Genomic DNA, 14428 nt, shown 5'->3' with positions numbered 1-14428 from the left:
AGGTGCCAAAGCCAAGCAGGTAGCAATGCCAGGTCAGCAGCCTGCCTACTCATGTAACCGTGAGCACGCCAGTAAGAACCTACCCTGTCCCCAAATCACAGTATAACACACGTCAATGGCATTAATAATGGGCAGGCGTAAAAATGTAATCATAAGCATGGAATCCTCCAACAAGTTATTTCCCACATCCTTCAGACACTGATTTTTAGCTATATGCTACTTGACATTGTCAACAACTGGAAGGAAAGCCTACGATCATCAGTGATAAATTCTGCAGGTGACTGATAATGAGAGCAGGGAAATGAAGGGAAGACCAGGCCAGCTACTCAACCATCTTAAGGAAAAGCAGAACAATGCAAGAGAAAACCCAAATGATGAGCTGTAGTCACTAGGCAGGATTTTCTAGACCCTAGAAATTTTGGACCCTGTAATTTTTCAAGACCTTAGACACTTTTGACCCTATAATTCATAATTGTTTTGGAGATGTATGACTAAAGTAGCTTCTGAAGGCAGGGCTAAGTGATTGTACTGGTGAGGGACCTGTTGCTTTCTTTTACAAAGCACCCTTCATGCACCTCGTCAGACCGCTGTAAAACTAATTGAAAAGACCAAACAAAGCAGTAAGTCCATAGCTAGGTTTCCAGATGACAGCGAAGGGCTTTGATCAGCGCAAGAATTTCCACGGGCAAGGAGGAGAAGACACGAGGCTCCAGAAGAGGCACTCAGACCACCGGCAAATGCAAGACTTCAGCTGAACCAAAAACCATTCGTGGGCAGCAGCTGGGGTGGATGTAAGGGAGGGTTGGTGCACGTCTGGGAAGGCTTTCAGGCTTCAAACAGTAGCTAGTTGATACACATCAGGATGAGGGTAATGTGATAAAACTCTTTTCCGGGCTCTCGGAGAAGGCACAGCAGATTGATGTTAGGGCTGCAGGCCATTTACACAGTTTGAGAAGTGTCAACAAATACACCACAGTAATCCAATTAGAGCAGGCTTTCTGCATCCTGACAAGTGAGCATAGGTTGAAGATTAGTTGAAGGAAACATCCGTCAGGGAAAAATCCCGCTACAGGAGAGGGGGACCTCTGCAGGGATTCCTGTCATAATCTGATGCAAACTCCAGGCTCCAGATGTTCATCTCCTGAGATTCAGCAACATTTAGAGAAAAACAGTCGACAGGAGTGTGACAAAGTTTAAAAGTTTAATAAACTTCAGCTTTTGACTCTATTCTATAAAAAATATAGCCTTACTCTGTATTAATTATTTCAGTTGCCTTATGGAGCAGTATTTCCATGGTCATGCTATCAGCCTCAGGTCCCGCTGAGCACCAGGAAGTTCCAGCCCAGCCACGAAGCTGTTGTGTGCTGGCCCCATCCCTGCACGCCCTAACAGTGAGCAGCACTGCAAAAACAGGCAAGGACACATCTTAACGTGCAGGGGCACAAAAGATCTCTGCAGGAGAGTGTGTGAGAGCGCGTCAGGAAAGAAATCCCTTTCACAGGGCTCTCCTCCAGTTTTCCAGCCACCAGCAGCCCAGGCATGGCTCACAGGAGCTGCCCTTGCTGCTCGGGATTTTGGCACCAACTGCTTTTATGGGACCTAGAAGATGCTGCGCCATGGTTCCCACCCCTTGGAGTAGGGGGACAGCATTACTTTTTCTTAAAGGGGTGCCTCATGGCCTTCATCTCTTCAGAATAACTTTTTTGGAGTCCAAAGCAATCCTTGGATGAAAAGTGCTTTGTACGGATACGGCTTGTAACGAACTGAAGTCATAGTTCCTTGACCACATGTATACCCAAAGGCAAGAATTTTGCCTGCTGATACCTCTTCATCTGAATATCCCAAGCCAGTACTTATTTTCAGAAATCCATGATGCAAAATGGGCATCACAGTAAAAAGAGAGAGAAGAAAGTAACTTGCACAATCGACTGCTGTGCTCTTCAAATGCAGCGTGCACTGTGTAATACTCAATGGAAGACTTATTATCCATGGCTAATTGCAAAGAATAGGTTGTATAAGTTCCTCCTCATATGTTTAGATATTAAGTCAGCTCATGAGACAACATCTGTGGTTCATTGCTCTGTGGCATGGGTAAATGCAATGGTCATATGGGGAAACTTCAAAGCACTGCGAGACAGATTTATGAGACGCTACGTCTCACAGTACATAGCTGAGTGGCAAAGATCATAAAAAGAGGAAAAGATAGGCTTTTGCAGCTCTTGCACCAGTCCTGCTCTGAGAAATGTTTGGAGGAGCTCTGCCTCTGTACTGCTCACAGAGCCCTCACCAGCTGGCCAAGCGCCGTGAGCTGCTGGGGCTTGGAGAGGTGCCGGTCTGTGCCCGGCTGCTGCCAGCAGCAGGGATGGAGCTTGCCATGTCCACATCAGCTCAGATGTCCGCTCATTCAGTAAAGGCAGAAGAGGGTTTTCCTTACACAAATTCCATGTGGATGAAACAGAGGAAGTTGAAGAAGTGGTGGGAAAACTGTGCAGAGAACAAAACTAAGGAGTGGTAATCCTAAGGAAGGATCCTGTACATGTACGTTCCTTTACCAGGAAACCAGGACTAAGGGACACTGTTTAGGTAGCACCAGTACAAAATAGTGTAGTAACTTCCTTTCATTCAGTTTAATACTTGAATGAGGTATCCTTCAGAGAGATGATCCATAAAGCTGACCCGTACTGTGGACGAGGCCCCTACATTCATGGAAGTGTTTGGGAATAACACAATTCCTTATGCAGTGTTTTGTGCTCAGGACAAACTTGGTCACAGGTGTCTGAAAGTGCTGGCAAATCCCCACGGCCCTGGGATGATAAACTTTCAGCCTTGCCATTGAAAATTTCCTAAAATATGAAGATATGCTGTACAAGACTTTGCTGTTACACACCTATGGGTACAGGGCTCTAGCAGAGCTGCAGAAGTGTAACCGAGACTGGAATTTCAGACACTCTCGCCCAAGATAAAATGCTCATTACAGCTACCCTGGCTGCCAGATTTCTGTACTTGAAAGCTGAAATTCTTCCAAATAAATCTCTCTGGCCTGAAAAATGAGAAACTAGTATCAGACCAAGCAATGAAATTACTATCTGAAGGATGAATATGAGTTAAGAAACCAGAGAACCAGATCTTCATGTTTGCTTTTACTGCTAGATGTTGTTTGAAAGAGCCAAACCCTGAGAACTTGCTGAGCACCATGAATAGGGCCTTCTGGCATGACTCTGCAAAACCAGCTACAATTACCTCCTAGTGGCACACACATAGAGAACTCACTGCGGTGAAGTTAGATGGCACGATTTCTCACATTAATATGGTATCACAAAAATAAATGAGGACTAAAAAAAAATATAACACGTAAAGGATCTCTAATTGCTGTATTTGATTACTACAAGATTTATGACCACTTAAGATTTCTCCCCTCTCTGAAGTGAAATCCAAGGAGAGATGCTGAGGATATGGGAAGTTCTCTGGCAATATCTTTTTTCCCCAGAAATTGTTCCTTGCTAGGGGAGAAATAGCAAAGGAGGCTGAAAGAATGCACTGTGCTACGGAGAACTGTGGGAACATCAACTCTCTTCCTTATCTCAGGATTATTTTTTTTTTTTCCCTTTGGATTGCTTTTGTTCTGTGTGGTTCAGTTTTACTTTGGGGGACTGGGACAGCAGAGGAGAATGCCGGTGGCTGCTGCTGAGCAGAAGGACCGCAGGCACCGAGCTGCCATGGGAGCTGATGGCAGGGCAGGAGATACACCCAAAGAGGTGTCCACAGCTATATGGCCTATAGGAGGCTCAACTGTTCCTGCAGCACTCAAAGATACACAGAACGTAGCTGGAAAAAAAAGAAACAGGTTTTCCACAGTGTCTGAGTTCATTCAGTCTGTTTGCTTAACTTAAATTACGTCCTTTAAGCCTGTAGTCATGCACACAGCTCCCTGCTGTCAATAGCACCATTGTCAGCCTGCACTGTTGTTCACTACTGTGCACGAGTTTCTATACAAAGAACAGAATTTAAAGCAGTTGCTGTTTTGAAAAACATGATTAAAAATATATGTCCTTGTTCCCTCACCTCCTTCCATCACAGGAAGTGAAGCTGATTCCAGCTCACCGAAAACTAGCCAGCGTTCAGGTTTCAAAAATATCTTATAAGAGCTCAGTTTACCTTTGTGCACGTAACAGAAGACTCCTGAAGACAGAGGAACTTTCATCATGTATAAATGACTAACAATTACTTCAAAACAAATGGAGGGCTTCAAAGCAGGGTGGAAAAATGGGGGGAAATTCCATCTGATTATGATAGGACATAATTATCTGCCACAGGAAATAAATGCTATATTTTTAACAGGTGACCAGTCAGATAGATTCAGTACAGGGTTATGATTGTGTAGTGATTTATCATCGAGTTTCAGTGTATGTTAGCAGAAAGATGATAGATCTTAGCATTTTCTTGCAATTATTTTTCGACATAGGCTCTTAATTGGGAAATTGAAACATGAGAGCTGCCAGAGCAGGCTGCATTTCATTGACAATTACCATTCATATTTCATCTTTTACAATTATTTCAGAGATTCATAAGTACTTCGTATTGATATGTTACTACTCTGAGTTTATCCCATGGAAACATGTCTGTAATGCCAGCATCTCCCAGTATTCAGCCTTAGCAATGCTCTGTCCATGCCATCAGCCACTGTTTTGCTTTTCCCATTCACAGTTGCTGCATTATGAGTCAATACACACTGCTGTTCTTGAAACAAACCTGTGCTGCTTAAATGTTAGATAGATATAAAATCTGTATTGTTGCAAACAATAAATATTTATATACAAGCAGCAAATGCAATATTATGATTAATAGATCATAAACCCAATTTACAAATCGATATTAACTTATTTTAAAAAAGGTCAAAAATTGTAGGCAAAATAATGCAGTTCTTAAAGGAGATCATGGACAAAATTCAACAATGGATCAAGTACTTTGTAAACTATTTTTGGTAATAGATTGCTTGTTGATAACATTTTCCACCTCGTTCTGTAAAAGGGGTGAAAAACAACCATCTAATGACCACCATATGTGGCCAAGTGTGTCAGGTCTGATGGAAAAAACATTGTCATGCAACACTGAGCCTAAAGGCACTAATGTAACATAAACCAACCACAGAGTGGATACTAAATGTCTACTGCATTCATTCGGCAATAAAACAGATATAGTCAATAATATTTGTATCAATTTACAGGATAAGGAATTCCAGAGCCCTCTTGAACACAGGGCAAACTGTCACTCCAAAAAATAAAGTTTCACTGAGGCATGGTTAACTCTGAAGCCTAAAGTTGGCATGCCTATGAGCAGTGCACATTCCTTAATTTCTGATCACTTCAATATCCTGGCAGGACAGTTAATTTTTAACTCAAGAAATATGTACTGAAAACACAGTTACAGATCAAATCTTTCTTTGTGCATGAATATTATGCTGCTGAATATATGAATATTCATATTATATGAATAATATACGTACAGGGACTGTTCTGACTACAGAATTAATTATTAAGTATGTTCATGAATTATTAATATAAAATTATCCTCTTTCATTTTTAAGCATATTTAGTCTTTTTATTCTGAAAATAGCAAAAGACCCTCAAAATTTGATAGGAGAATGGCATGTTTCTATCATTCTATGTCATTCCAAAACTTTCCAAGACCTTTACTCATGGATGAATTAAGTCTATTTATATGCATACCATTTTCAATGAAACTTGCTATTTCTAAGCATTCCTAATCATATATAGTATTACATAAACATGTTAAACTAAATGAACTGGTTATAAAATGTATTGTGTGATGCCAAGTGTTTTCCATATCATGCATCAACTGTATGCACAGAAAATGGACTTCATAATGCATTTCACTGTATAAGTCACACGCAAAAAGCCTCCCAGGAACAATCATTCCTCAGCAAAGACCAGAATCCCAGCCATCACAGACAGATTCAGGGTTTCAATGGTCAGGCAAAAAAATTGTCTCCAGCACCTTATGAAGATTCTGTTGCCCTGAGCCCCTCTCATCTCAGGGAGCATCTCCTGCCCCTGTGCTGGGGAAAGCCCAGTTCCCTTACTGATGCCATGTCCCTGCTGGCTGCTGGCTCCTTTCACCACTGCATTTTTAATTACAGTCCTGAGCCAACAGCCATGTAAAGTGAAGGAAAACCCTTCCGCCTAGAAGGCTGGATGCAGCCCTGTAGGCATACACATCATGTTATTTTTTTATATGAAGACTTAAATAATTTATGTTTTCAATTTTTTATAACTTCAGCACTGAGAGGCCGCCTTGGGAGCAGTCCCCTCTGCTTTACACCTCATTTGTGGGGGTCACAGCAGATGTTGACAAGCTGTCAGCATCAGTTACAGCCAGGCAGCACCTCAGCGCAGGATGCTCACATGCACGTGCAGCTTCAAACACTCAAATAATCCCACTGCCTTTACTGAAGCACCAGAAAACATTCGGCTGGTGTTCCTCCCTAACATCTCAAGAATGTTTGAGAAGCAGCACTTTGATCTTCACTAGCTTTCAAGATCATGATGCGGCAAAGTGTGTTCCTCAACAGGCTGCTGGATATGGGCCTGGAAGAGGCTTTCTGGAGTCCACCTGGATGCTTACAAACTGGAGCTGCCTCGCAGTGCTTCCCATAAATGTATATTGTGGCAGTTTCTGGTCACCGTGAGCCACCCTCATGCTCTGCTCTTGTCCCAAGGGTTGGTGACCTTACTGAGGCTGCCCACCCACACCATGCCCTGGTGGGCACTGCTGAGGTGCCAGGAAGGAGTTAATATGCAAAACCATGGGACAGGGCCCACCTTTTTCCTTCCAAGTATTTGGTAAAAGAAATACGATTGCACAAAGTGGGTAGAAATTCACATGAGGGAGATCATTTCAGTAGCTGTTGGTCCCCCTGGCACGGCCTGGAGCAAGGCACGGCTCCTGTCACGGCATGTCCCTGAGGATATCGGCCTTACCCCAAGTGATGTGTGGCACTCAGAAGCCTTCCCCCTCCCAGAAGGCACCACCAGGAGTTTTTCTCCCTTTGACTAAGAATGTCAGCAATTCCAGCTTGATACAGAGCTGGCCTGGTTGACGGGCTAACATATAAATCATGGGTCAAAGATAAGATAAACACATACCAGTGTAGTCCTCGTAGCACTCACAAGTGTAGCCCCCTTCTCGGCTCCGACACAGCCCGTTGCTCCCACAGGGGTTGGAGTAGCAGAGGTCGATCTCCGTCTCGCAGTAGTCACCGGTGAAGCCGGGCGGGCAGCGGCACCGCAGCCCGTTGATGGGATGGATGGGGCGGAACAGGACCGTGTTGGAGCTGATGAACGGGGCCGAGCTGTCGAACTTGAGCACGGAGACGCACTTCATGTAGTTCTCGCAGGGCTCCCGCAAGCAGATGTTGTCATCAAAGGGCAGCACCCTCTGCGTGGAGATCAGGGTCAGCAGGGTCCTGTTGAGGTAGATCTGCTCCTGAAGGTCCTCGGAGGGGAAGAACTTGTTTCGGATGCCACCAGGGAGCAGAGCTGAGAAGGTCACATTCAGGATGTTGGAGCTGACGTCCGTGTCGTTTTGGATGTTGAACACAAAGATGCCATCCTTGGCGGTGGACAGCACTGTTGCCACCCCCTCCACGAAGAGGGACAGGAGGGGAGAAAGGAACCTCTCCTGGGACATGTTCTCCAGCCGCACCGTGATGCTGTTGGTGAGCATGTCGTCGGTGATGATGGTGACGCGCAGGGTGCAAACTGCTGTCACGCTGTGGACACCATCTGAAGGGAAAAGAGAAAGATTACAGCAGTGTCAGAGACCAGGCTTCAACCTATGGGCAAGGATGTCCCTGCAGTCTCCTAGAAATTAAATGGACCTGTGAGGCATTTCAGGGCACCAGAATTTGAGTAGGAAATGCATCCTTCTGCAGTGATTACCAATGCCTTTACTCAATAAAAATAAATAATAAAAATAAACAGACAATTTTTCTTAAGGATTGCAACTCAAATATCTCAAACAGCACACCCAGAGTACATCCCAGGCAAACAAATGGCGAGGGCTAGGGAGCAAACAGACAGCCTGACAGCCCTGGGATGACCAAGGGGGCTCTCCTGATAGCAACTGAAGGGATCTTAAATACAAGTCACGGCTAGTCTACAGCCGGTGCTGGGAAGCTGTTGCTTTTCACAGCACACCACCAAAATTATCTTCTCCAGGCACAGTCTCAGGCTTAAGGAGCCAGAACTATGCACAGACAGAGAGTTGTTACCAGAGCTTTAGATAAAAGCCACCTACGGAAATATTCACATTTAAACATCTGAATTCATTCATTCTACACACCTTCTTCAGAAAATGTTATGAAACTTAGAAAAAAAAAGTCAGTAATGAAAAGCAGACATTTAAAAACTCTTCAATTTAACCTTTATTTAAAGCATTTCTAGTACAGCTGTGGATGTTTTGCAATAAAACCCATAAATATGTGCATAGTAATAATACCTGACACTGGACTGAGAGATGTCACTGTAAAATCTTAATATACCCCAGGCTTACTGTAGTGTTATGAATGTACATTCTTTCTTTACAAAACATAATTATGATGATACAGTTAATGCTATAATTAATCCAAATTCAATGTGAGCATGGATTGGAAATTGCATCATCACCAAAATCAAACCACTTAGTCTGATTCTGTCTCCTTGCTAACATTAAGGACTCATTAAGAAAATACAGATCACATTACAGAAAATATGATTAGTATTACAGTAGCATCAAGAGATCCCAGGAGAGATTGAGACAGTTCTGATAAGAAATGTTCCCTCTCAAAGATCTTACAGAGCAAATAAACAACTAAATATGGGTGTGAGTTCATCTCATGAGGGATGAACTGGCTTGAGTGGCCACTATCCAGCCCACAGGGGTGTTAACAACAGAATCCAGCTCTCCTAGGTCCCAGCCTAGTCCCATAGACTTGGCCCAAAGCATCCCTGAAATAACAGTTTCACAAGTGACCTGCTATTGCATGTGTTTCAGTCAAACCATAATGCATGTGTGGAAATGGATTTTGCATTAATATATAATCACAGCAAAAACTGCATTTGAATCAATCTAAAACCAGTGTGAGATTAAAATTCTAACAGCACGGATTGCCAAAGGTCATCTTCCCAAGGACTGTTATCTGAAAGTGTAAGTTTATGATCCATTATGGTCTCTTCTAAAAGGTCTTCCAAGAACAGAAAAAACAGAATGGCTCTTTTCCCATTCACAGTTATCGCTGCACCCCAAGTGCTCTTTTTTCAAAAATAAATGTAGTGTTAATTGCTTATATTATATTAATAAATATATTGTTAATTATTGCATAATTAACCAAATGGCTTTCAACTCCATCCTCCTGATCAGGACATCTGTAAAAGCTCAGCTGTTGACTTTTTTTTTTTCACACTGAAGCAGCTTTAAGGCAAACAGAAAATTCTTCTCTCCTGTGTGTTACTTTACTACTGCCTAGCTAAAAGCAAACACTAAGAAGAGGTCATTATTGGGGGTGATCTTTTTGATGTGCCCATCATAGCTGCTCACGTGCCAGCTTTTGCTTTCTCCCAGAGATCCTTACCAACTCTTCCTTGGACTCACTCTAGAAACATTTCTGCTTCCACAAAGACCCAAAGACACTGAATGCAACCTTTAAGAAACATCAGTAGCCAAAATTGTCATGTATAACCACCTCTTCTGGGGTAGTCTGTGGATGTCTGGACAACAGCTAGTACAGGATGCATTTTATTTTCATAAACGACAGCCTCTGACTAGTTTACCCACTTCTGTCAACTGCACAGCTCGTTCCACTGAAAGAACAGAAGCAGAATAAACTATTCACATTTTTTTCCTAAAGCAATTGACATTTGATTGCCTGTCCCATAGGGTCCCTGAACTATTTTGCTATTTGTTGCACAATACCCTACAGAAGTGCTCTCATACCAGTGAGGAATGAGAATAGTGGACAATGGGTCCTTTTTTTTAAGAAAACACTATGATCTATAGTCCATGGTATGTATAGTAAGAAGACAAAATACTATCCACTGTCTGACAACACACTAGAGTCTACAAACTGTCATAATCAATATAAACTGTCACAATATACAAGAGCTTCCCAGCATTCACAACAGCTATTCTGACACAGTTAATAAATCACTGGAAAAAGCCCTGTGTCAGATACCACACAGCCTTGTTGTTCTGAAGGCAGCACAAAAGAAAATCGGGCACAGACATATAGCGATGGATTTTGCAAAATTAAGTTATGTTTCAAAAGCAAATTTGGCTTTGTTCAGCCCCATTGCAGAGCATTAAAATAAAAGAGAGTAGAAAGGAGCCAGGCATGTGTGCCATGGGCAACAAAAGACCGGCATGGCTATACAGCCTGCTGGACAAGCAGCTCTTTCATATCCCCAGTGGGTTTGAGAGCAGAATCACTGGATTTGATCATTCTATTCATTCAGAAATTCATGGAAAGCTGAAACAATCTGTGGTTTTATGTGACCAAATTAGTATCTATTCTACTTTGAACAGGCAACATTCCCTTTGAGGGTCTGAAGCAAGTGCAACGAAGGAAGTGAAAATGTTGCCTTGTCCTTATCAGGAATTGAGTAAGTCTGACATACATGACAATATATGTGTTTTGAGCCTCTCAGATGAAATACTCCAAGAAAGTTTTAGAAGTTTACTGCCAGAAAATGGAGAAAAATAGTATTAGAAAGTATTATTTTATGGAGCAGTAATACTTCATGTCCTTTCACTGTCTGACATGCCTACCATATGCAGCTACCCGACACACAAGCACAACCAATCTGTTATTCTGCTAAAAAGGCTCTAACACAGCCTGATTTTTCAAAGGTCTGAGGATGCAGCTATAAAAAGCCTGCATCGTGTTTTGGCAGGTGCAAGATGGCTTCAGTCAGGGGTGTGAAACAACCTTCAAGGGATGCTACACAGGAGAAACGCTGGACACACTTTCCTCCTTGGAGCAGACCTAGGCACAGATGAACACGTCCGTGTGTGCAAGGCCTGGCTGTCACTGCTTCTCACAGCCATCATCTGCCTGGCTTCAACAAATGGGCTGGGTGCAGGAGTGTTTCTGAAGGAGCTCTGCAAACATGAGCCACGCTGGCAGATGAGATGTGTGGGCATCCTGCTAAGAGTGTCTTGAGTGGCCTGTGTGCATCTTAGCAGCCCAAGCCACTGGAAGGATGGATCAAGAAGAAAAATAGGGCTCCAAACATCGTTTTGTGGGATTGGCTCCTAAAACCTCTGTCACAGTGGCTTTTGTTGCTCTGTCCCGGAGTTTCTCTTATGTACATTGTGATAACAGCACTTATGTGTAAATTGTGGAGCATGGGATGCAGATGTTGAAATGCTGAGACACTGGGGTAATGAAGGCAACAAAAATACCCTAAAAAAATCATAAAATATTCTTTCAAAAGGTGTCACAAGTAAGTTTATCAAAAGCAAGGAGGAAAAAAATAAGGGGAAAAAAAAAAGTCTATTAATGTTTCACACTACTGTGAATGGACCAATATCTGTATTCTGGACATCCGGGTAATTGTAGAGGAAAGAGGCGTTCATTACAAACACAGTTCATGCACACTGAACTTATAGCCAGGCAATAATGTTCTACATATACTTTCTGCAAAAGACATCTCCAGAAGGTGGAAATCAAAGTAGACGTATTTTGTGTCATTGTCATTGCTGAATATGCTCCTTAAAAAAAAAAAAAGAGCAACTAATCTTTACACTCCATCAAACTAAAGAAAAGATTTAATACAACTATTATTGACACATTACAAACAAAAGAGAATACAGTAAAAGCTGACAAAAGCACAAACCTCTCTAAAATACAGTAATAACTGAGAATTTATTAAATAGCCATTGTTTCATGATTACCTTTCCTTTACAACAAACCCAATCAAATTTGAGACCTTAATCTCAGCTTTCTATCTTCTGGCAGTCCATAAACCAAAGAATTTTATTATCTAGAAATGTAAACACAGCAATGTTTAACTGAAACACGTATTTGGCAATGGCAGCACCTGGCCAGAAAGGATCTTTTTGTTTGTTTTTGAAGTTGGCAGAAATAAAACAATTAACACTTTTTTTTTTTTTTTTTTGGCTTATTATATACAAGGGTCTTAGGGATAATTATCAAAGCTGTATATTTTATATAAATATTTTAGCATCAGAACGTTTTTTCATAGATATCCCAACCCACATCTATTCTAATCCTGCTTTATAATGTATCTGGAAATAGCAGATGCCAGAGTTTACAACACAGCCATGCAAACTCCTTGGCCAGAGAACAGAATAAGGACACTCCATAGGTTCACATAAACCTCTTGCTTTTCCCAGCTCGTAGGAATCAGGCATATCCATAGGCAGCAGACGTCATTTGGTAACATGCCTTTGAATGATCAGACTTCCATCCCTCACTGCTTGCAGCCGTGTCTTTACATATGGGAGCAGGCTACACTGTGCAGAGCTGCAATCCTCTGCAGGTCAGCAGAGAAGAAACAGATGGGTGGCAGTGGCTGCCAAAGAGAAAAGCCACAGTGGCAGTGAAATCTGCAAAAGGCCTCATTTTTTTTCACCTCTTTGCTTAACAAGTTCAGTTTGCTTAACAAGTTCAGTTCAGCCTTGAATTAATGTTGAAGATGCCATAGTTTTAGTGTCATCTCCACTGCTTGGGTGGCAGCAGCATGTAAGTAGCAGCAGCTCATAGCAGTGGAGACAGCAGGCAATATTTGGCTGCCTGAGCAGAGCTGGAACCTAAAACACGGGTTTCACTCAGCTGCCTGCTGAGCAAACAGCAGTAAAACCCAGCAGACATCCATAAAAGTGACATGAGCAGTCCTGCACTAAGTGTTGGTTGTTTGTTGCCTCGCAAAGTCTGCAGTGCAAAGCCCCTGCCTTGCATATGTGCTTGCACACCATGGAAAAAGGTTTAAAATACATAAGATATTAGTGTATTAAAATTATCCCTTCCAAACCACTGCTGTATGCACTACAAAGCCATTCTATGATCAGACAAACTATAAGACAAACCCTTTAAAACATTGTCTACATTATGGAGAATTTCAGGGGCTTACAGCACAGAGAAAGCATCCTAAAAGGAAGTAAACTGCACAGAAAATGGAGGATGGGAACCTAAGCAAGATTCTATGCCAAAACAGGAGAAAAACTACCACAAAAGTAAAAGGAAAATAGGCAAAACTGTGAATTTAATTTTGGTCTTAGTTGTCCAAAAGGGCAGGACAAAGGTCCAAGGGCAACCATCCCTGAACATCCCCAAGCAGTCCTTGTTATGTAATAGAAATAGATGAAAATAAAAATTTCTCTTTTGCTAAAGGAAAGCAAATGTTGTGATAACTAAATGTTGTGATAACAAAAAAGGGGACAAAACAAAAAAGGGGACAAACTGAAGTCTTTGAGAAATACTCTCCATCACCTCGTTTTGGTGTAAACACATCTTGTATAACACCCTATCATTTCTTAGACAGGCAGTAATGGATCATGTTAAAGCTTCCTGCTCTGGGATCAGAAACGCTGCTGATGACCAATTCCTTCTTTACACCACATTGAATGAAATGACACAGGAATGATTCCCCTTGGCCACGGGAATTATGGCTTTTGTCCCTCCCTTCATTTCAGACTGCTGGTATCACATTTGCACGCTTAGGACCACTGACTGCCAAAGCAAGTTGTGGACTTTGGAAAGAATATATGAAAATAATTATCTATTATTCACACTACGTCAAATGTTTACATTAGAAACACTGGCCTGAAGAACATCAAGGCTGAGGCCTGCTCCAAAGCCCATTACGTCAACAGGAAGATTCCCATTGACTCCAGCAGGCTTTGCTCCTGGCCAAAATTGAGCCGGCGGCCTAATTCTGTGTGCGCCCCTGCCAGCAGCCCATCGTGCTAGTGCAGAGCTTCCCTCCTGACCTGGCAGCCCCAGACATGAACCACAGTCTGTCAGGAAAGGGTAGTGGTTTAAAACCAAGACGTCGAGAGCAGAAATGAAAACATGAGGGGTGAGCAGGGCGAATGTGCAGACGGGAGCATACAGCCACTGTGGTTTATGTGCCACACGTAGCAGAGGTGAAAGCTGTGGCTGACCACACTGTGAACACTTTAGACAGAGTACAACAGTCCAAATCCAGATTGTGGCTATGCCATGTCATGTCCTGCCACCATAGCAGTGTTGGCTACAGACACACTTGTGGAGTGATGTCAGGGTCGGTGCAAGCAGAGGATCCTGACAAGCGTGTCCAGGCACAGAAAGCGTCTGGTTTCTCCCACATGCTGCCGAAGAGCTTTCAGGGAAAGCCACCTCTCACACCCCACAAGCTGCAGATGTTCTTGA

General features: G+C 42.6%; 1 protein-coding gene across 5 annotated transcripts in view; it reads right to left on the bottom strand.

Moving 5' to 3' along the window:
* The window catches only part of CELSR1 (cadherin EGF LAG seven-pass G-type receptor 1), a 161010-nt gene that overhangs the window by 86652 nt on the left and 59930 nt on the right, over positions 1 to 14428 (bottom strand). For all 5 annotated transcript variants that reach the window (XM_084506384.1, XM_084506386.1, XM_084506388.1 and 2 more), the window contains exon 2: positions 7164 to 7802. In XM_084506384.1, the coding sequence (XP_084362510.1) occupies positions 7164 to 7802 (639 nt within the window). The remainder of the gene's footprint in view (positions 1 to 7163; positions 7803 to 14428) is intronic.

This window comes from Aythya ferina (genome assembly GCF_964211825.1).
Source record: "Aythya ferina genome assembly, chromosome: 1".
In the NCBI taxonomy this organism is placed as follows: domain Eukaryota; kingdom Metazoa; phylum Chordata; class Aves; order Anseriformes; family Anatidae; genus Aythya; species Aythya ferina.
This window is presented reverse-complemented; position numbering and strand designations above follow the sequence as displayed.